We start from the raw sequence: 21,047 nt of genomic DNA, 5'->3' as shown, positions 1-21,047 counted from the left end.
AATTTTCTTAAGAAGTTTAAAAACACCCAAGTGTATTACAAACTTATCTGGCTCTGGAGTGCAATAGCACAGGGTCCTCCATCTAGGAGCTGACCTTTCCCTACTGACTGCGAGAACCTGTGTACGGATGCTCAGTCCCCTGTGCTATGACTCAAGGTTAAGTCAATCAGCTCAGCTATGAGAAACCCAAAATAATCCTCGGAGACTACAATACTCCATCACCTCTAATCCTTCTTAGAAATTTGATTTGACATTCAAGTTATTAAGGGAAAGGATAAAACACACCAGTTCTTCTCTTTTTGTACATTTTCATGTCCTATGTCACAAAGATTCATAATCTGCTATCCACTAGAAACTCAAGTTTAAACCAAATAAGCAGAAGAATCACCACACTGCATGGATCAAAAGTGCAGAGTAAGAAACAAGATCAGGAATCAGTTTACGTTTTCCAGATTTTTACCCAATAAAATAACATCAGCAAAAAAATAAAAATAAAAAATAACATCAGCATGGCACTCTAAATAAAACAAAATTTAAGAGAAAGGGCTGTGCAAAAGAATTAATGAGACCTTTCTCGTATTCTCGTACATGTTCCTCTATCAAAGCAAGCATGTAATTTATGTTACTGTAGCTCCTCCTGATATAAAAGCACCTTGTCTTACAGATGAGGCTGAAGAAGGAAATACTGTAGCCTTAGAGAAACTAAGACAAAGAAATACATACAAGAACACAAGCACTTCAAATCCAGGTAGACTCTAAGTGTGCCGGGAAGGCAACATCCACAGTGAAACTGTGATAGCCCCGTAGATCTCTACCCTCGCATTTCCGTGTGCCTCACCTAAAGCAGCAAGATGCGTGGTCTCCACTTCGAAGACCATCTCAGGTGACAAATGCTCATAACTGTTCTCAAACCCTGGTTCTGCCCCAAGTCTACACCAATCCCTGGTTAGGGGTAATAGTTTTCAAATGCAAACTAGGTCTTGAGAGCAAACTAAAGATAATATGCACATGTCTAGGAATGAGCCTAAAGTAACAGGCTGACACCTGAATATAAGTACCTCCACACCAGGGTCAGACCACAGGAGAGAAAGTGCAACCTCCGCCACTCCCTCCTTCGCGCACACACACACGAACTCACACTGTTGTGCACATCAAATTAATTTCACATGATCACAGATCAGAAGCCTTGAGTCTCAGAAGAAACATTAGCACCTGGAGTTGGCATTGAGCCAAGCTGAATCTGGGACTTCAGGCTGCAGTTTTCCAAGTTATCCCAGTAAATGGGTCCCAGGACCACCCTACAGACACCAAACCCAGCAGAAGCTTGGGTATAGAAAAGGACACAGTAAAGGCATGCACCATGGTGGTGGTGCATGCCTAAGGCAGAGGCAGGCAGCTCTCAGAATTCAAGGCCCTACAGAGCTAGTTCCAGGATAGCTAGGGCTACAGAGAAACCCTGTCTCAAAAAGAAAAGAAAGAAGATATAGTGCGGTTACTTGCATATAACCTACACATACCCACCCTTACGCTCACATTACCACTGGGTTACTTGTAACACAATAAATTTAAGCGGGGTGTAAGTAGCTATATTACTTCGGAAACAATGACAAGAAAGTCATCACATTTTTCTGTACAAACATAATTCTTTTACAGAAGGCTTCTAACACAAAGTTTGTAGAATCCAGATACAGAGCCCACAGCCAGAAGTCACTACATTTCAATGTAAAAGGGACATATATATACATACATACACACATACACACACATGGACCACATATATGCCTAGTGCCCAAGGAGACCAGAGAAGGGCACAGATCCCATGGAATTGGTGTTTGGGGGGCAGTTGTGAGCCTCTTATGTGAGTGCTGGGACCGAACACAGGTCCTCTGCAAGAGCAGCAAATGCTCTTCACTATCTCTCCAGTTCCTAAACACATTACTTTTTAAAAACATATATAGCAATGCATTCAGATACTCTAGAATAAAAAACAAGATCAAGGACATTTTTTTCTTCCAATCTTCCAATAGAAAGCCAGCAATTTCAAAATAGTTTAAAAAACAAAATTACTTCTAATAAGAAAAGATAAACTGAGGCTAGAGAGATGGTTCAGCAGAGGACCCGGGTTTGATTCCCAGCACCTTCCAGTCAGACAGCTCACGATGCCCGGAGTGCAATGCCTCTAGTCTCCACGGGCACCTACACTCAGGTGCGTATCCCACGCACAAACACATACACACACACGACCAAAAGTAAAACAAATCACTGTTTAAGATAAATCAACTGTTGATAACAGCAATAATAGACTTCACCAAGGACCAAAGCTAAAAGAAAAAAAATAGAAGCGCTGGGCTTGGGTCCACTGATCCTGTGCCGACTTCCAGGCCTACACACACACAGGGACTTTATAAGAGAAGGAACTACAGAAAGTCTCTCCCTAGCACATAGCAGACACTAAATGTTTGCTGACCGTCCTTATGCAACCAAATTTGACCAAAACTTTAACAGTAAATGAGAAGGAATGAGTTCTGAAGAAGCAAGCACCTCTGTCCTCTTGGTGGCACTGATCTGTAAGAAGCCATGACACAGCGTCTGCAGACAGGACAGGGACCTTCCACCTACACCACTTGACAATCTTTCTTTCACAGCAGCACAGATCCACCTGGGACATATTTTCTACTTCTGACCACAATATTTCTCCATGCTAAATTTCCCAAACATTTGTTTTACATAACTGCAAAATGTAGTTCACTCAGATTCATCTGCAAAAGTGACTTCTGAAAACTATCCAATCAGAAGTTACAAACAGCTGACTTTCAAACTGAAACACAACCTTCTCTAGACCTCACATGCTTTCAAGTATCACTTGCTGTCAGCTATTCTTTGAGCCAGGTACCTAATAAAAGAACATAAAGAGCCTGGATCAACTTACTAATATCGGTACTTAAAAGAAAAGGAGATGATAACCGGGGAACAATTTCAAATAACTATAAAAATATACTTAAAAGTCAACCATGGTGGCATGCCTGCAATCCCAGTACTTAGTACGCAGAGGCATGAAGATTGCCCTAAGTATAGATAGACTACATACTAAGATGCGTTCTCACTAAAACTAAGGGAGGAGAAAGTAGAGAAAAATATCTATCTTTATATAGACACACTTACATATATATATATATATATATATATATATATATATATATCTTTATATAGACACACACACACACACACACACACACACATATATATATATATCTTTATATAGACACACTTACAGCCTCAAAATGCAAATGACTGTCCTTTAAGAAATTCTGAACTTTATCCTTGGGTAAAATGCTGAATCGAAATCGAAGCAGATCCATTTCTTGTTGAATAAACCATCGTCTAAGATCTTCCCTGAAACGGAAACAGAAATGAATATAAGTTAAAAACCCAATGATGGCTCAATAAAAACAATAAAAAAACCCAATGATGATCAGATTCAAGAGATTTTCTGACAGGATATTCAAGGCATGTCAGACACCAAGAGAGCCGTCAAGAGCAGACTGTCCTCTCTGAAGTAAAGAGAAGAAGTTCACAGCGTCACCGCCTGTGTGCACCCGCTCTCACCTGAAACGGAATGTGAGAACCATAACCTTCCACATGGATGCGGGCTGAGGCCCAGGAGCACCCAAAAAAGATATTTGGAGGAAACCAGTGCAATTACTAAATAAAGTTTAAAAAAAAAAAAAAGCTCACTGCATTTAAAGTAACTTTCAAAGAGGCCGTTACACTAGAAGTGAGGTGCTCCTTTCTCTGAGGTGCTTTTGTCCATAGCAAGTAAACACCAAAGTCTTAAAAGTCTTTTTTTTTTCTCTGAACAGGTTAACATGAGCAAACTTTGTCAACTAAGAGGGTAAGCTTCACAGTAAACCAGTATTTCTTTTGGTTTTGCTTCTTTTATTTTATTAAATAATATTTTTTCATTAATTTTATAAACCAACCACAACCACAATTTCCCCTCCACCCTCTCCTCTCAGTCACCCCCTCCCCATATCCCCACCCTAAACTTCCAATATTTTAAAGCTAAAAATAAAAATATACTAATCCATAAGACAAACACATAGCTGGCATTCATGCTACATTATAAAATAACTACTGCATGTAAAATATAATTTCATTTTGTCGAGGTGACTTTCATAGACTACCAGCAATTCAGTGACTATGTAGATCATACGTTTTCTATAAAGCCAAAATTCTAAGTTTCAAGCCTTAAGGCAAACATGCTATCACTTAGGATCTTTCGAGAAGAAGTGATTCAAAATACTCAACCCATAACGTAATAATAACAAGAAACAACCATAGCTCTTATATTTGACCAAAAATTAGAAAGAGGGGGGAAGTTAAACTAAAAAAAGCAATTAGCTCCTTCTCCCTCTGGGTGGCAGCACTGAGTTACAAGAAACTAGCTACCAAATGAAAATAGCTGAAATTTAATCTCACATTTGAAAACTTCTATCAAATTCAAGTGCATGTTTGAATCAATGTTTCTTAGTAATATTACCAGTTTTTTTCTTTGGAAAAGTATCAAAAGTCCTCTTCCTAATGAAATCCCTTATAAATTTAAATACCAAAATTTAGAGCCTTTCCCATTCAGATAAAAATGGTTTAATCCAGCAAATCTGCAATAATTTTTTCAGCATTTTCTAGTAAAACAACTTATTTCAAAGAATGCACAATGATGTTCATCCTATGACATGCTAGTTCCCCCAATGTCATTCTGGGGTTCCTATTAGTTCAGAAACATGCCAACTTCACATGAACCAGTTTATAACCCAAGATCAAATCTGAGTGCGAGGACCAAGGGTATACTCACGACTGGCAGTATGCAAGGCGCAAAATAAAGTGGGAAATATGGTCCCTTCTGCGTGGCTCATATTCATCTTCTAAGTTCTCCTTCAAAACAAAACGACACAAATAAATTCATGTCTCAGAATGAGAAGGGGTGTAAAGACATGCTGATTCAACACAGCCAATGGTGAAAGAAGCTTCAAAACACAATTCTTAACATGATTTGCCGGATAATTATCACTGTATTTCAACTACAAGCATGCACAACTGAGAACCTCACTGTCTCATTGAAAGCTCCTGGGCTAGACCCAACTACTTCCTTCCTATCACCACTCCTAATTTTCCCAGCTTAATCCAGGGTATCCACCTTCTCAGTCAGTCCTAAAACTCGACCCCCAACTCCTTTCATTTTAACTGTTCTAGGTATGAGAAAAAATTATTTTAATTCTAAGTTATAAGATATAACCACACTCCAAAGTTCTATCTCCAAATTCCGAGAACTTTTAAAGAAAAAAATTTACTGCAGAAATGCAAAATATAAAATTCAGTCTCTAACCTGAAGTATACAATGATCAATGCCAATGAATTTTATCCAAGCCCAAACTAGCAAGACTGAACCCATGCCTGGCACTAACTAGGAATAGATAGGTACTGTTCAAGGCATTCTGAATGTACAAACCACTCTTAAAACTGTGTAATGAAGGTTCCTGTGCTCTTATTTGAAAGATGAGGAAACTGAGGAACTAAGAGGTCATACAAGTTTTCAGAACAAAGTTCATCAGCTTTTCAGTTACTCTACTAAAATAGGAGGGATAAGCCATTCAAAGGAGAAAGGTTCACTCTTGGCTCACTGATGTGAGGACTGCAGTCATCTAGTCTGCTACTGTCAGGTCTGCAGCAAAGCATAACATCATGGGAGGAGCAGATGCTGAAGCAGAGCTGCTCACTGCACAGAAGTGGTAGGGATCAGCCAAGAGTGGAGGAGATGGGGTCTCTCTGTGCCCTTCAGCAGATGCCTTGACGACCAAAACCTCCCACTAGGCCTCACTCTCCCCTCTTAAAGATTTCACCTCCCTTCAGATATACCAAGCTGAGGACCAAGCTTTTTAACACTCGGGCCAATGGGAGACATTCCAGATTCAATCAACAGCACATCCTATAGATAGCAAAGCCAACTGATACATAATCATCTCCTTCCTCACTTCTTGGAAAAGCAGCTTCAGTCTTCACCAGCTACCAGGGCCCCTATTTTGGTGCCTTCCCCAACAGCATTAAGATTGTGTATCCACATGCTAGGCTGCATCTTCCTTTCAGCTCCATGGACAAAGCTTCTGATGCCCTCCCTTCCATCTCCATGGACACAGCATCTGTTGCCCTCCCTTCCATCTCCATGGACACAGCATTTGTTGCCCTCCCTTCCATCTCCATGGACAAAGCTTCTGATGCCCTCCCTTCCATCTCCATGGACACAGCATCTGTTGCCCTCCCTTCCATCTCCATGGACACAGAATCTGTTGCCCTCCCTTCCATCTCCATGGACACAGCATCTCTCCTTCCTTGTCCAATAACTAAAACCTCCAACTTATTTGCTGTTGCCTCTGATGGCCCGTGGTAGAAAAATGATTGTGGAAGACATTCTAGTGTCAGTCTCTAGCCACTGGCCAATCCACATGCAGCAAAACGGGTGAGAACACCTGCATGCATGCATACATCACTCACACAAATAAAAAATAAAATTAACACACATGTGTTAAGTATATCTATGTGTGTGTGTGTGTATATATATGTATATATATATATATATGCATCTTTTCTTTTCCCTAAAACATCTATATTCTATCCTACTTCCCCCTGACAATTTTAGCTAAACATCTTATGAGCATCCACACCCACCTCACCACCACTCTCCTCCAACAGCTACCACTGTTCTGACTTCTGCCCCATCTCCAAGGGCCCGATGCTAACTCCACTGTACACTGTACAACTAATCTTACATGATTCTGACTAAGTTCCTGAAACTGTTGGGATTAAAAATACCATCACAAAACAAAATGCCCCAGTAAAAATCCTGGCTCTACCATTTACCAGTATGAGCATGAAGCATAAGAAAACAATGTCTTCATCATAAAACAGGATGGAAACAGTACCCAGTTCAAAAAACAAACTATATTGGCCAATATAAGTAATATACTTACAGCCAAATTCAGCACAAAATAAGCATAATACAAACAGCTGATGTTATCTGTTGTGTTGCCATTATTAATATGGCTACTATCATTCAAACGCCAACCTCCTTTGGCTTCTGTGACACTACCATCCCAATTCATCACTTATTTCTTATGAAGCGTCTTCTTTATCTCCTTCCCAGACTCCTCCATTCCACTCACCTCAGATACTGGTATTCTCCTCATCCTGTCCCCCTAATATTACCTTCTCTAAGTATTTCCCTAGTGCATTCTCACTTAGTCGTGTTGATTCCAACTTTCTCGGAAGCTGTACTCCCACCAAACATGCCTTCTCTAAGAAGTCCACACGATACTATGACAGTTGTATCCAAGTTACATCTAGAACAAATCTCAACATCTTGGTTCCAGGACTAGCTTCTCTTACTGTATGTCACACCTTAATAGCACTGTCGTTTGACGTGTCAGCCAGACTCAAGCGTTTCAACACTCGGTCCCCAGCTGGGGTGCTAGTCTGGCAGCTGTAGAACCTTTGGACACTGGACCTCGCTGACTGCAGTAGGTCACTAGGGGAGGAGGTTACATCCACTTCTGGTTGTGACTGTGTTCTCTGCTTTCTGTGTGCCCCAAGAGGTAAGGAACAACGGCACACTCCCACCATTATGAAATCTGCCATGCCTGGACCATTATGATGAAGGATGGCCTCTAAAACCACGAGTAAAACATCTCCTCCCTTAAATTATCCCATCAGCTATTCTGTGACACTCATAAAGAATTAACTAATACATTGTCCTAAGTAGATACCTGGGTACTGTAACTGCTCTCTCTGATTTCCCCCTGGGATAAGCCACTAAAATCTTTTCAGTCTACACCAATATCTTTTCAATTGTCCCATCTCTCATAAATTCAGACTCTCATCATTCCAGGCTCCTGTCCTCTTCTGTCCAAGACGACCCATCAACCTGCTGTTGGCAATTATCCTCCCAAAATAAAAATGTTATGCTATCTGTCAAGACACAGATCCAGGTCAGATACGGTGTTATAAATCTGCTACTTCAGCACTCCAGAGGCTGAGGATCAATAGCGCAGGGCCAACCCGGACTACATCACAAGGTCAAGGAAAGCTGAGACTGTGGAACAGCCCGTCCTCTGGAAAGCCTTCTAAACTGGCCCTGTCTGAGCTCTTGGAGTAACCAGAAAGAAACAGCGTGCATAACCCTGTATGGCACAGAATGCAGGCAACCTCTATCTTCCGCCATGGGTAAAAGGCAAGGATGCTTCTAAGCTCCCTGTGCAATGCACAGGACAGTACTGCAACGAGAAATGAACAGGGCAGAAGGATGGTAGTCCTGAGGGTGAGGACTATATGTCAGTCACCTCAAGAGACTATTCTTCCAAACAGTCTGAACTACATTCATAAAACCCTATGCCTAATAAAAGACCTTTCCCATAACTTACACTCAGTAACATAAGCATATACAATCTGAAAGGACCATTCTCCCTCCATGCCTTTCTGTTACTTACTCTGTAGGAAAACTTGAGTTTTCGAAGTTCAGCCTCCAACTTACTCTGGTATTGTTCTGTTCCTTTCACGTAGCTCACACCAAGATTCTCAACTGTTTTTAGTACTAGTGGGGAAAGATTTTTTTTAAAAAAAAAAAGAGAGAGTATAAGTCCAAAATAATTTTTAAAATACATAAATTAAAGATAAAACCTATGGACAGCAATTCTCTAGTCATTTGTTCTTAGACCATAACAGTATTAACAATTTTGTTTTCTGTAAGTACATTACATAAATTGCATTTGTAAGAGGATAAACCCCATCAATGCACGCTTAGAAAATAATCTAAGACCAGAGAGTCTCAACCAGAGAAGACAGAAAAACAGGGAATGACCCTTCCAGCTGTGCCACACCACCAACGCTGAGAAGTGAAAAGGCCTGTGTGCCCGTCTGAAGAGAAGCTCTGCTGTCTAGAGTCTTCGGTCCACCTTGACTCAGCACAGGAGGAGGATGGGAAGGAGAGGAGAAAGAACAAGACATAGGCTTTCCTTCCCTGGTGACGCAGAGGTGACAGAGCAGAGGAGCCATCCTGAGCCGATGCCACAACTAAAGCCATGCGCAAACCTTCCTCACAAACTCCCTGGAGGCAGGCCTTAGTGCCAGCAATGAGACTCTTCTCCATCCCCTCCGGAACACAAACCCAGGTTCCTCTGGCTCCCTCCTGCTATGATGTCCAAACCGCATCCTCTCCACTTCCCTATCCTCTCCCAGCCGTCCCCATCTCCATCTGAAGTTTCTACCCAAGCAGGCCCATCAGCCCCCCTGCGTCTGCTCGCTCACTCCTCACATCCAACCACTCACAAATCCTGTCACCACGCCTCCTTTCCGGCTCTCAGTCTTTCCATTCCTATCATTGCCATCGTCACGACCTTAACTGGGCCCTTGCCACTTCACCTGTTAAGTGACAAGCCAAGGAACGCCTTCCAGCCACCACCTTCACTATGAGCCATCTGACACTGTTAAGCTTCCTATGACAATTGTCCCCTTGCCGTCACTCACTCTGGACAGTGATGAGCACTGTCTCCTGCGTTAGCAGCTCATACCCTGCTGCTCAAAGAAAAACTAACGGTATATCCGTCTCTGGTCCTTCCAGCAGGAACATTAGGGAGCACAAACTCTGAAGACGGTGCGAGTATTTGTCTCAGTCCGTGTTGAGCTCCTTCATTTCCGCATTCACACACAAAGGATAAGAGGCCTCCGGTTGAGTGGCCACGTCCTTCTCGCCCTCAGATCCTGCACGGTCTGATACACCTTCCGATCCCCACACTTCTACTACGCCCTGAACTGGCCACGGAAAACCGCAGCTCTCGCTCATAGCCCCACGCCTTTGTAGAGACACTTCCTTGGCTGGAAAGTTCCTACCTTCTACTCATTTCTTCAGGAACCAGCCCAAATTCCAACTCCCCTAAGAAGCCTTACTTAATCAGACTAAGCTAGTTACTCTCACTTTTATGCTCCAGGAGCATTAATCTTTCCATCTACCAAAGCAGAAGGGAATCGGATGCATGACTTCTATTCTGCTTCCCCCTCTCTCCCTCTCTCCACAGTAGATACAGTTTCAACAGAGAACTGCATTACAGTCATCACAAGGTCCCTGCCTCCCGACACAGTAGTACTCGATGTGCCTTCCGCAGTGAACACGAACAGAAGAAGAAACAAATCCTCCACAGCAAACCGAATCCAACCGGCTGCCGAATAAAGACCAGCTGCCTCCATTCGCTGCCACCAGTGACAGCTGCGCACCCCAAGAATACAAAGATTTGAATTTAAATGCCACTTACATTTAAGTCTATCAACAGCCAAGCTTTCGAACTCTGTCAAAGATATGTTTTCAGAAGGTGGCTGGAGGTAAAACTGAAGGCTGTGAGGGTAACAAGCATTTCTCTGGTCACCTGCCAAGCGCAGCTTCTTCCGAATCCTTCCTGAGAACTGCATCTTGGCTACCTTCTGAAAGCAGTGGGAAAAAAAAAAAGATGTTTAAGTAATGGGGGAAATGTTTAAACGATGGGAGAGTTGAAAACAACAAAATAGACATGTGCGTACATTGTACGTACACACACATACAATACTGCATACACAGATCATTAAAAGCGATTACACCTAGGCGAGGCCCTATTTTCTACATTCATCTGTAATAACGGAGGCGAGTGAGCGGGGGAGTTAAACGGGGAGAGATGCAGGTGCCAGTAGTCCTTTTAGCAAGAGGGAAGTCAAGTGATGCTGCCCTCTCACTTGGTTTGTGTCGCCATCCTCAGACGTCTGGGAACTCAAGACCAGATGGGGTTCTACTGGGGGCAGTCCTTAAGTCAACGGAAAGAAAAGTAGATTCTACCTGGAGGAGAGACTTATGCCTCACCTTATAACTCTGGGGACCAGACTTATAAATCTAGCCTTTGAATCCAGCCTTCCAGAACATTCAAAAGTACCTCAAGTTCCCGCCCAGGCTCCGGCGCCTTCCCGGGCAGCGTCCCTTCCCACCCCCTCAGCCCCCCCTCCCCAACCATCACCTGTCACTCGGTCCCACCAGGTCAACTTGCAAACTTTCAACTCCACGTTTTCTCCGTCCCTAATAAACCCGCAAGATTTTCGTTAGCCAGCCAGCAATCAAACTGGAGGAAACACCGCGCTGACAGCTGCTCTCTCCCAGTGGCGGGAGAGTTCATTTGGGACCGGAAGCGGAAGAGTGGCGCAGAGGTCCCACCCCCTGGCGTCCGGCCCACCGTAGTGCAACGCGGGATCCGTGGGAGCGACTTAAGGGGCAACGTGTTTCGTGCATTTTGTTCGCAGAAGGACTTTTTTAATTGCTGGTTTTTTGTGTTTAGTTTTGTTTTGTTTTTCGTTTTGCTTGCGGAGGTTTGATCTTTCTGAGATAAGGTCTCCCACTGCAGCCAGGAATAACCTGGAATTCATGGCGATCCTCCTGCCTCAGCGCCCCAAGTGCAGGAGTTATGGGCTGAGCCACAACGCCCGGCATTAAATATCTTAAATTCAAATGTCTGTGGATTCTGTTCATTTGTTTTCCAGAACTTAAGCTGTCCCTCGGTGCACGGAGACAGCGTTGGGACTCGGTGCTGCAATGCAAACGTTTGCACGCTGCGGACAGAGTTTGTGTTACTAAGTACTGAAATCCAGGGGCCGCGCTCTAACCGCGCTTTCGCACGGAGAGATGGAGAGAGCCTGCCTGGGTCGGCTTTGCCCCGGGGACTCTAGGACTTCCCCTCATTCTGTTAGCAATGCTGCCTTCATTTCTCTGTTAAGAAAACAGCTCCAAGAATAATGTCCGTTTGCGCATCCATGTGCGGTGCCCTCGGTTTCTCCTGCGGCCCCTCGCAGGGTAACATCAGAGCACGGTCTCGAGGGAGTGGAGAAACCTGCAGGATTTAGCAGAAATGCTCGGGGACCACAGGGAAGCCGGCGGGATGGGAAGGATCCTTCCCGCGGAGCTTTAGAGCCCCGCAGCCCTCTGCGGTCTACAGTGTTCGAGGCCGTGGCCCCTAGGTGGCGTGTCTCCCTTACAAAAGCCGCAGGCAGAGGCCCTGGAAACGAGGCTTGAAGTCGTCGTTTTTTAGAGATGCATAGTATAGTCGAACACTTTGAAGCTTCTAAATGCCCACTGAAGATGGACTAACTGGTAGCTGTCCCTTGGACCAGAGCCTGTTATAAACAGTTTATATGTCAATTTTTATTCTCAAGCCACCCAAAGAAGCCTCTAGTATTAGCTCCAATTTACAAAAAAAGTGACTTCCAAAGGTTACCTAACAAATAATAGCACTGAAGTGACTATCACGGAGCTCCACTCTGCCAGCCGTCTTGCTGTCCTGATTCCACTAATACGACAGTGGGGTACACATTTCCCCTCTGTGGCATATACATAATTGACATCACCAAGTCCAACCTGTGAATTACCTCTAAAGGGTAAAAAAGAAACTGAAGCACAGAACAGAGAAGGTATACATGTCTACATGACCAGTCTAAGGGTATCACAGAAATCTAAGTGAAGTCACAACGAATTTTTAAAAAATCTAGAGCTCTGACTAGGAAAACAAAATTGTGCGACTAAAAGGCTACACAGAATTATTGTGCAGTGAGAAAGGGTTTGCCATAAATATAACACAAAATGGTTAATATCATCGGGAATATTATAAATATAATAAACATCAATTTATTAGAGAAAAATCTTACACAAACTACAAAATTAGCTCACGGAGTAGTCGGTTATAAAGTATGAAAATGTTAATTGCTATCAGCAAGGGAATTTTCCTGTCAAAACTGGCAAAGATCTACCTGCTTCTGCCTCCCCGTGCTAGAATTTAAAGCATGGGCCACCATGTCAGATTTACTTTTTATGTGTTTATTTCCCTCTACTACCAGTCTTCATGGTTTGGGAAAATAAACTACTAAAACATATGATGAATTGTCTCCTAAAGGAAATGCACCTCTGAGTCAATTTTGTGCCCTGTTTCAAACGGTTCATGGCCATCACTTGTGGCTTGTTAAGAATGTCAAGGCTAGTTGATTTTAAGCTCTTTTTTTTGGACAGCCGCTTTTACTTATCTTCATGTATCAATTTATATGATCCCTTAAATGCCTATCTCAAAATTAGAATCTGAGATAACTAATGTCATTGTATTACTATTTCATAAAGAAGTAGAAAAACATTTAACCTTACCAAAATTGTATTATGTCATGTAATAGATTTTTTAAATATTTATTATGCATACAATATTCTGTCTGTGTGTGTATCTGCAGGCCAGAAGAGGGTGCCAGACCTCATTACTGATGGTTGTGAGCCACCATGTGGTTGCTGGGAATTGAACTCAGGACCTTTGGAAGAACAGGCAATGCTCTTAACCACTGAGCCATCTTTCCAGCCCAGTAATAGATGTTTTTACATCATATCAAAAACCTGGGTTTTTCCTTGGTTTTTAATTTATGTTTTTAGTTGTGAGCCTATCTTTTAACAGCTGAGCTGTCTCTCCAGTCCTGTTTTTAGTTTATGTATTTATGTGTATAGATGTTTTGTCAGTTTGTAAGGATGTATGTACACCTCTTGCATGCAGTGACAACAGAGGCCAGAAGAGGGCATCAGACCCCCCGGGACTGAAGTTCAGGCTCCTGTAGGGCTGGGATCAGAAGAGGAGTGCTCCTGAGTGGTGAGCCCTCAGACCAGCCCCTTCAAAACCTATATCTGATTTCAGAGAACAAAGCAGTCTGAGTCTATCAGCTATACCAACATAGTTATTTTCTAATATCAGTGAGGGTCACTACACACTGTAAAAACTGTTTTCTGTATCCAGGGGCAATGGAAAGGGCAACTTCCCCACAGCAGTAACACACAAAGATGTGGACATTTCAGATGTGCTTTCAATGAAGGGACTCTCTCGTATATTCATTTCATCAACAATGAGGGATTACATAATGCTGAGTCCTGGCAAACAGGACTCTCAAAAAGCTACAGACGCCAACCTCATAGAGGGAGAAATATATAAATACACAAACACAATTTTACTTTCGATAAACCATAAGCAGTCAAAACCAGGGACTGCCGTGCCATTTCTGGAACCATGGCTCCTGGATCCCAAGAGCCTTCAATAAATATTTATGGGAGGAGATTGATGATGAGTCCTGGAGGGATGTCTAAGTCATTGCTGGGTGATGAGTCCTGGCGAGACTATGAGCAAAGATCTGGGTTCGGCTTCGCAGGAAACAGATGGTTTGAATTGAATGCGCCTCTGACCTTAGAGACGGCAAGTGCTCGTCTGAAAACTGTATAACATTCCTTTCAGAATGACTTGGCTGCCCAGCTTCTCCTGTAATAAAGCACAGAGCACCTTCCATAGCATAATTTCCATGAATCATCACTGCTCCGCTCAGGGCCTGTGCTGGACAATACCAGCTGCAGACAGTCCAACCCAGATGGCATTCACCCTGAGCTGACTTCACCACTCCAGAACTCCAGCTCTATGGCGCTTTACACAGTAGAGAGTTTCATTGCCATACTTGGTAAGTCAGAGCGCATCTACATTCTTCCCCACTTTAGGCTGTGTTTCCCCAAAGCCCAGGGTGTACAAACGTTCTTTACGAAGTGAGCATCTCTGATCACTACACCCTGCCAGAGCTGCTCCCTGTGGAAAGTACAGGAAAAGAAGCCTTTCCAGCAGGATGCCTGACCCATAAAAACGAAGGCGAACTTGGCCACCTTCTGTTCTCCCCACCCTCCTGACTTCATTTCCTACTTCAGAGAGTTTGGCTATGAGAGAAACCTAAAAACAAACATCCCATTCTTTCTCCCTTTGCTTCCATTAGTCTAGCCAGCGAAGGTCAAGAGAGCCGGAGGGAACATACCCTTAAGAGGTAGTACAGGGAGGAAGAAACGCCCTTCCATATACCAAGATGGCTAATTTTATTCTGGAAACGTCAGTTAGCCCTACTAAGTGCCAAGAAGTGTTTTCCAATGAAAGAGTTCCAATCTCTGTCCTCTTAAATTTTATAGTCTAGTAGGAAAGAGAAAAGAACAAATAATTATATGAATTACTATGTGAGATAAACCAAGCAATAAACAAGTCAACCAGAGGAGGAATATGAACAGTTCTTGGCGGAGTCTTAGAAATTCCAGAAAGAGTGTCTGGGAAAGGCTGGATAGAAATATGAATATGAAGCAAAGATGATAAGAAAATTAGGAATCCCACAGCCTTTGGACTGTGAATCCACGGAAAGATTGATATAATCTCATAGCATTTAAAATACTGTGTTACTGAAACAGGAATAAGCAAATTAATTGAACAGAATAGAGAACCCAGAAGCCCAGCCTGTGACAGGCCCACTCCTCTAGTCAATGGAGAAAAGATGGGCAATTCTAAATTACTCTGGGACAAATGGCTGCCTGTGGGAGAAGAATTTTATTGTCTACCTCTTACTATCCACTGACATCAACTCAAGCTAGTTGAAGATACTCCAGAAAGGCAAAATAATAAGACTTTCAGAAAAATATATGCATGGTCTTTGTGATGTTTGTGCGCCAAAGAGGTTCTTAAAGGTACAGGCACAGTGGCATGCACCAGAGTCTCTGCTATTTAGAAGACTAAAGTGTTAGGACGACGTATACCCAAGAGTTGGAGGTCATTCAGAACAACACAGCTAGCTCATATATCTAAAAGGGGGAGATTAACAAAAAACATAGGAGTCTGGAGATGGGGATCTCATCAATTAAGAGTGTGTGCTGGGCTGGAGAGTCAGCTCAGTAGTTAAGGGCACTTCTTGTTCTTGTGAAAAACCCAGGCTCAGTTCCCAGCAACCACATGGAGGCCCTCTGTCTCCTCAGACACCAAGCACATGTACACTGCACAGATGCAGACAAACAAAATAATAAACATAAATCTTAAAAAATTTGTATTGCTCTTGCAGGGGTCCAGGTTCAGTTCCCAGCAGGGTGTTAGACCGCCCACAACTGCCTGTGACACTAGCCCTAGGAGAGCCACTTCCCTTCTTCTGGTCTCACGTGAACATGCCCACGCATAGACACATACATATAACTATAAAGTAAATCTGCAAAGAAGAAAAGTATAAAGCAGTTCTGGAGATGGAGAATGATGATGGTTGCACAATAAGTCAAATGTATACACTGCCACTGTATGTACACTTAAAATGACAAGTTCTGTGTTGTGTATCTTTTAACCACTTTCTAAACACCAGCTAAAAGTGAAGAAGTCCCAAGAGCAGATGATGAGGGTGAATATGGAAAGGATTCATTGATTATTTGGGGTACATTAGAATAAAGAACTTAAGTTTCAGTTTAAGTATAGGTGCATCTTCATAGCCACAAAATTAGACAAGTTATAACCAACACAGGGTTACTATCCAAATACAACTAATAAGCAAACACTCAGGAGCTGTCCCCACCATCAAGTTAGGGATGCACCACAGCTGGCAGAATGCTTATCCGGCAGATATGAAGCCCTGGGTTCAAACCCCAGCACGCACGTAGTGAGTTGAAGGTCAGTCTGCAGGCACTGAGGCTGTCTCCGAAGATGTAGGTAAATAAACAAATGCACAGTAGGAAAGAATGGAGGGAAATCTGAACAAGTGTTTCCAGGACAGGGGAGACAGTGATGACTCAACATATGAGATCATGTCAAACCACACCAGCAACTCAGGACATGGAAACGCTCAGTACAACCACAAAGTCTGAAAATATCCAGTGTCAAGAAGGCCCCCACAGGCCTCAGGAAAAGATGAACTCATGCAACTACTTTGAAAATCCAGTTTGTAATCATCTGGCAATCTCAATGTGATTGCCCCGGTTCAAGAATTCTTTTTTTTTTTTAAATATTTTATTTATTTATTATGTATACAGTGTTCTGTCTGTGTGTATGCCTGCAGGCCAGAAGAGGGCACCAGATCCCATTACGGATGGTTGTGAGCCACCATGTGGTTGCTGGGAATTGAACTCAGGACCTTTGGAAGAGCAGGCAATGCTCTTAACCACTGAGCCATCTCGCCAGCCCCCCCGGTTCAAGAATTCTAATCTAAGTGCTGTAGATTTCTAGAGAAATTTTGATCCTAAACACCCCCCCCCAAAAAAAAAAACCACTAACGAGCATATTCATAGGAACATCAAAATAGTAAAACACCAGAATCTGTTCACTGCTAGGGGAATGGGTAAATGAACTGTGGTATTTTTGCCCAGTGAAATATACTTATAAAACACAATGCTACCAAATGAACTACAGCTGAAGTAAGCATGGAAATATGAATGATTCTCAGGCCTATGGGAGCGGGACACTGGATACGGGACACTGGATATGGGAGCGGGATACGTTTATATGCTGCACGTTCTTCACTTCCCATTCGTCACCCAGAAACCACTGCATCCCTGCTCCCTGGTGCTGACTTTACAGGTTATAGAAACAGTTTTCTGTGCTACGTGCTCACAGTTAGATTCATTCCCAAAAGGACCTGGGAAATTGGGAAGGAATTGAGGTCAGTCTGGCATATCCTAAGGTGTCTCCCTGCAGGCCTGTCTATGTCCCTCAACATATCAGTGCCTGTCTCAAGTAAGCTGACACTAAATAGTTCTCCGGCTTTGGATCAGATAATAGTCCCTGTCCCTCTACCAGACTAGTAACAAGAGCAAACTGACTTCTGTGGCTGTCCCCAAACTATTCCTCTCAGACACACACGTGCATGCACATGCACACGCGCACACACACACACGTACATGCACACGCACACACACACAAATGTTTGAGTTAGCCAGTGTTGAGTGGTGCCACCTGCCTTGTGTTGAACTATAACAATACAATTTAGGATTTATATAAAATCTTAAGGATTTAATCAATGTAATATTGAAGAATACATACTAAAGGGTAGACAATGATTCGACTCAAGACGCTGGTTGCTCTCAGGAGAAGGGGCAGGCTTCAGTGGAACCTCTCTGTCATCTCCCTTCTCTCCCTAGTAGACACAAAGAAGATCTCAATATTGTAAAAGAAAGTGATACTTCAGAGAATGGCTTCCTGAGATTTCAGTGGGGAGGCTTGCAGAGCAATCATTTCTGCTCTCTCTGATTTAGTAATCCCTTCTCTCCATCTGTCCGTCTTGTCTCTGAGTCCTTTAGGAGACACAGCATAAAGATTCTTTTTAGTAGGCCACCACCTTGACCTGAATTCTTTCCTTTCTTTCCTCCACTTACCAGTAGCACCACACACACACAGACACACAGATGGATGAACATGAACACATACACAAACACACACACTCAAACACACACCTTGCAGCGATGACTTGATAGGGATCACCTAAGCCTCCGAGACACAGTTTATCCTGCCTGGACCTTCTCAGCACCCTGATTACATATAGAAGGTATGTACGGGAGGCAGATGCATTTATTAATTTAACCTTCTCCCTCAGACTGGCAAAGTTGTTGCTGGGCACAGAATCCTGAAGCAAAGCCAGTATCTTTCTGGTGAAGGGGATAGTGAAATAAGATGAACCTCGCCCTGAACACAGGAACAACAAAACTTGTTCACTTGGTGGGGAGGAGTTATTTCTAGATATCAGAGACGGAAAAGAATACAGAATCTTTTTCTCTGCCTTCGGGTTAGCCAAGTACAAATAACTCTAAATATTAGTGTTTCTGAACCCTACATTTTAGAGATAATTGCCATAGGCACCATAACACCAAACACTACACATCTCTGACCGAATTAACTTTTTGAAAGAATTCATCTTACAATAGTGCTGTCGGCATCCAAAGGTTATGAGAAATGCCTGATTTTAGTAACTCCAATTCATTCCTAAATGTTTAGTACAACTCTTTTCTCTATTTAAGTTTAATAAATACCCCACAGAACAAAACACATCTACATCAAATCATCTTAGTGACATTCAAAGGAATTGGCTTGGGGGAGAGGGGGGAGCCTGCCTTTAAAAACAAAATCTAAGAGCTACACTTGAATCCTGTGTTTCCTTATGAACCAGTAGCATTTTTGATGCACTGCCCATGTAACCTCCCCAGGGAGAACTTCTAAGGTGAATGGGTCATTTCACATTAATCCAGTCATACACTGGCAACATTGAACTGCTATTTGATGTTAAACTACTCTGAATATCTTAATTTTTAAATACAAGTCTCGTTCCTAAACAACAGGTCCTGAGATGGAAAAGAGAGTCTCGCTGGGTTTTGCACTCGGCCTCGATCCCACCCCTAGCACAGGCAGACACTCCACAGGGACATGCTGAACTGAACTGAACTCCTTCCTATTCATCCCTGGGTCCAGATGGGCTCTCGTATGCCATATGATGTAATCCTCCCCGAAGATGTATTTTCACTCTTGCTGTTGGCTTTCCGATGGCAACTCCTGAAGCAAATATTTTCCTTCGGTTGGCTGAGCTTTGGAAACTGAAGAAGGCATCAATACGACGCTGTGATGATGCCAAGATTTCATTCCAACTTGACTGATTGATTATCACAAGTAAAAGTTAGTGCTCCTCATGGGGAAATGATCTTAATCTTTCACAGGATAGAAGCCATGAACTAAAAAGGAATCTTTCTAACGTTGATAAATATAAACTGTTAAGGGTAAATGTTAAGGTCTGTACTGACTGCAGAGAGGAAAGGGGCCTGCCTGCCTTCCTGACTTGGGTGGGATCACCTCTACTGAACTTCTCATTTTTGAATAATAAAACATCACCCATCAGTAAGTATCCACAAGGTAAAAAAAAATTCCTTCCTTCTACAGTGAAAATGAATTTCCCCGTGGGGTTAAATAATTTAGGCCCATGCTTCCCAAGTGTGTGGTACGTACTTCAAGCTCTTCCCTGCGTGGGCTCCTCACCCACCACTCTTTCCAAGCCTGTGTGACCCACGAGGCTGGGGCAACTATCCAAGTCAAATGCTCTGGCCTTTTTCACAGAGACTGGCTCCTTCCCCTCCTCAACCAAAGCTGACTTTTCCTGATCCACACATACTGCCTAGGCCACATGAGCCACTCTTAAAGCCAAGACTGTCTTCTCCTGAGGACACTTGTGGTGGAAAGAGGCTGGGCTGGGCTTTCTGCAGAGGAGGACTTCGCCCACTGATTAACAACCCTCACTGTGGGATTTCCTTTCTGCTGTGCAGATATAATCCAACATTTGGTAGAGAATACTAAACCCAGGTTTTGCCAATTATAATTTTGCTAATAATAATGATGTTGGCATTTACAAAACACAACAGTTTTCAAGGCTACTTTGTTTATATGATCAATTAACTCTCTGGAGTCTATTTAACCGTGTTCACTTCTTTCCTGTCCATTCTCCTTAACTTATAAAGGTAAGCTTTAAATGTTTAAGTAAAAAATATATATCTTGTGTCATCAGGAAGGCTATTTTATTTCCAAATAGTGCTACGTGGGAGCCCCTGTCCATGACAGCAACTGCTTTAGTGCCAGATGATTGTCTAAAATGAGAAGGTCTAGCTTTCAATATATTGATAAGAATGTCTAAATATTCTTGATTTTAAGAGTCTAAAGACAAAATGGTTTTTTTTTTATTTTAGTTATTTTACTTTTCTATGCATGAGTGTTTTACCTGCATGTGTGTCTGTGTGTCTATGTGCCGTATGCATGCTTGATGCCCAAGAAGGTCAGATTCCAAGGGGGAATCAGATACCATAGAACTGGAGTTAGAGAGGTTATGAGTTGCCATGTGGGTGCTGGGAACTAATGTGGGTCCTCCACAGAGTTAGCCAGTCTCTTAACCAGCAAACCCTCATTATAACCCAACAAAATGCCTTTAGATCATTGTCTTGTGTCATCAACACCAATTTGGGTGTAGAAAATTAATTCTCTATAGTTTCTATCTAGCTGTAATTTTCTTTTTTTTTAAAATGTTCATTTATTTATTTGTTTATTTATTTATTTATTATGTATACAATATTCTGTCTGTGTGTATGCCCACAGGCCGGAGGAGGGCACCAGACCCCATTACAGATGGTT

General features: G+C 42.7%; 1 protein-coding gene across 2 annotated transcripts in view; it reads right to left on the bottom strand.

Moving 5' to 3' along the window:
- Positions 1-11,219, bottom strand: part of Prim2 (DNA primase subunit 2) — a 182,201-nt gene extending 170,982 nt beyond the window's left edge. Inside the window, exons 1-5 of one of the 2 annotated variants that reach the window (XM_041656070.1) lie at positions 11,079-11,219; positions 10,353-10,518; positions 8,535-8,638; positions 4,853-4,932; positions 3,273-3,393 (exon numbers count right to left, since the gene is read on the bottom strand). In XM_041656070.1, the coding sequence (XP_041512004.1) occupies positions 3,273-3,393; positions 4,853-4,932; positions 8,535-8,638; positions 10,353-10,506 (459 nt within the window). In that variant the 5' untranslated portion in view covers positions 10,507-10,518; positions 11,079-11,219. The remainder of the gene's footprint in view (positions 1-3,272; positions 3,394-4,852; positions 4,933-8,534; positions 8,639-10,352; positions 10,519-11,078) is intronic. The other variant, XM_041656071.1, reaches the window with a different exon arrangement.
- Between the last annotated feature and the right edge of the window lie 9,828 nt (positions 11,220-21,047).

This window comes from Microtus oregoni, unplaced genomic scaffold (genome assembly GCF_018167655.1).
Source record: "Microtus oregoni isolate MIOR12 unplaced genomic scaffold, Mior012 000007F_ref0000211, whole genome shotgun sequence".
NCBI classification, from domain to species: domain Eukaryota; kingdom Metazoa; phylum Chordata; class Mammalia; order Rodentia; family Cricetidae; genus Microtus; species Microtus oregoni.
This window is presented reverse-complemented; position numbering and strand designations above follow the sequence as displayed.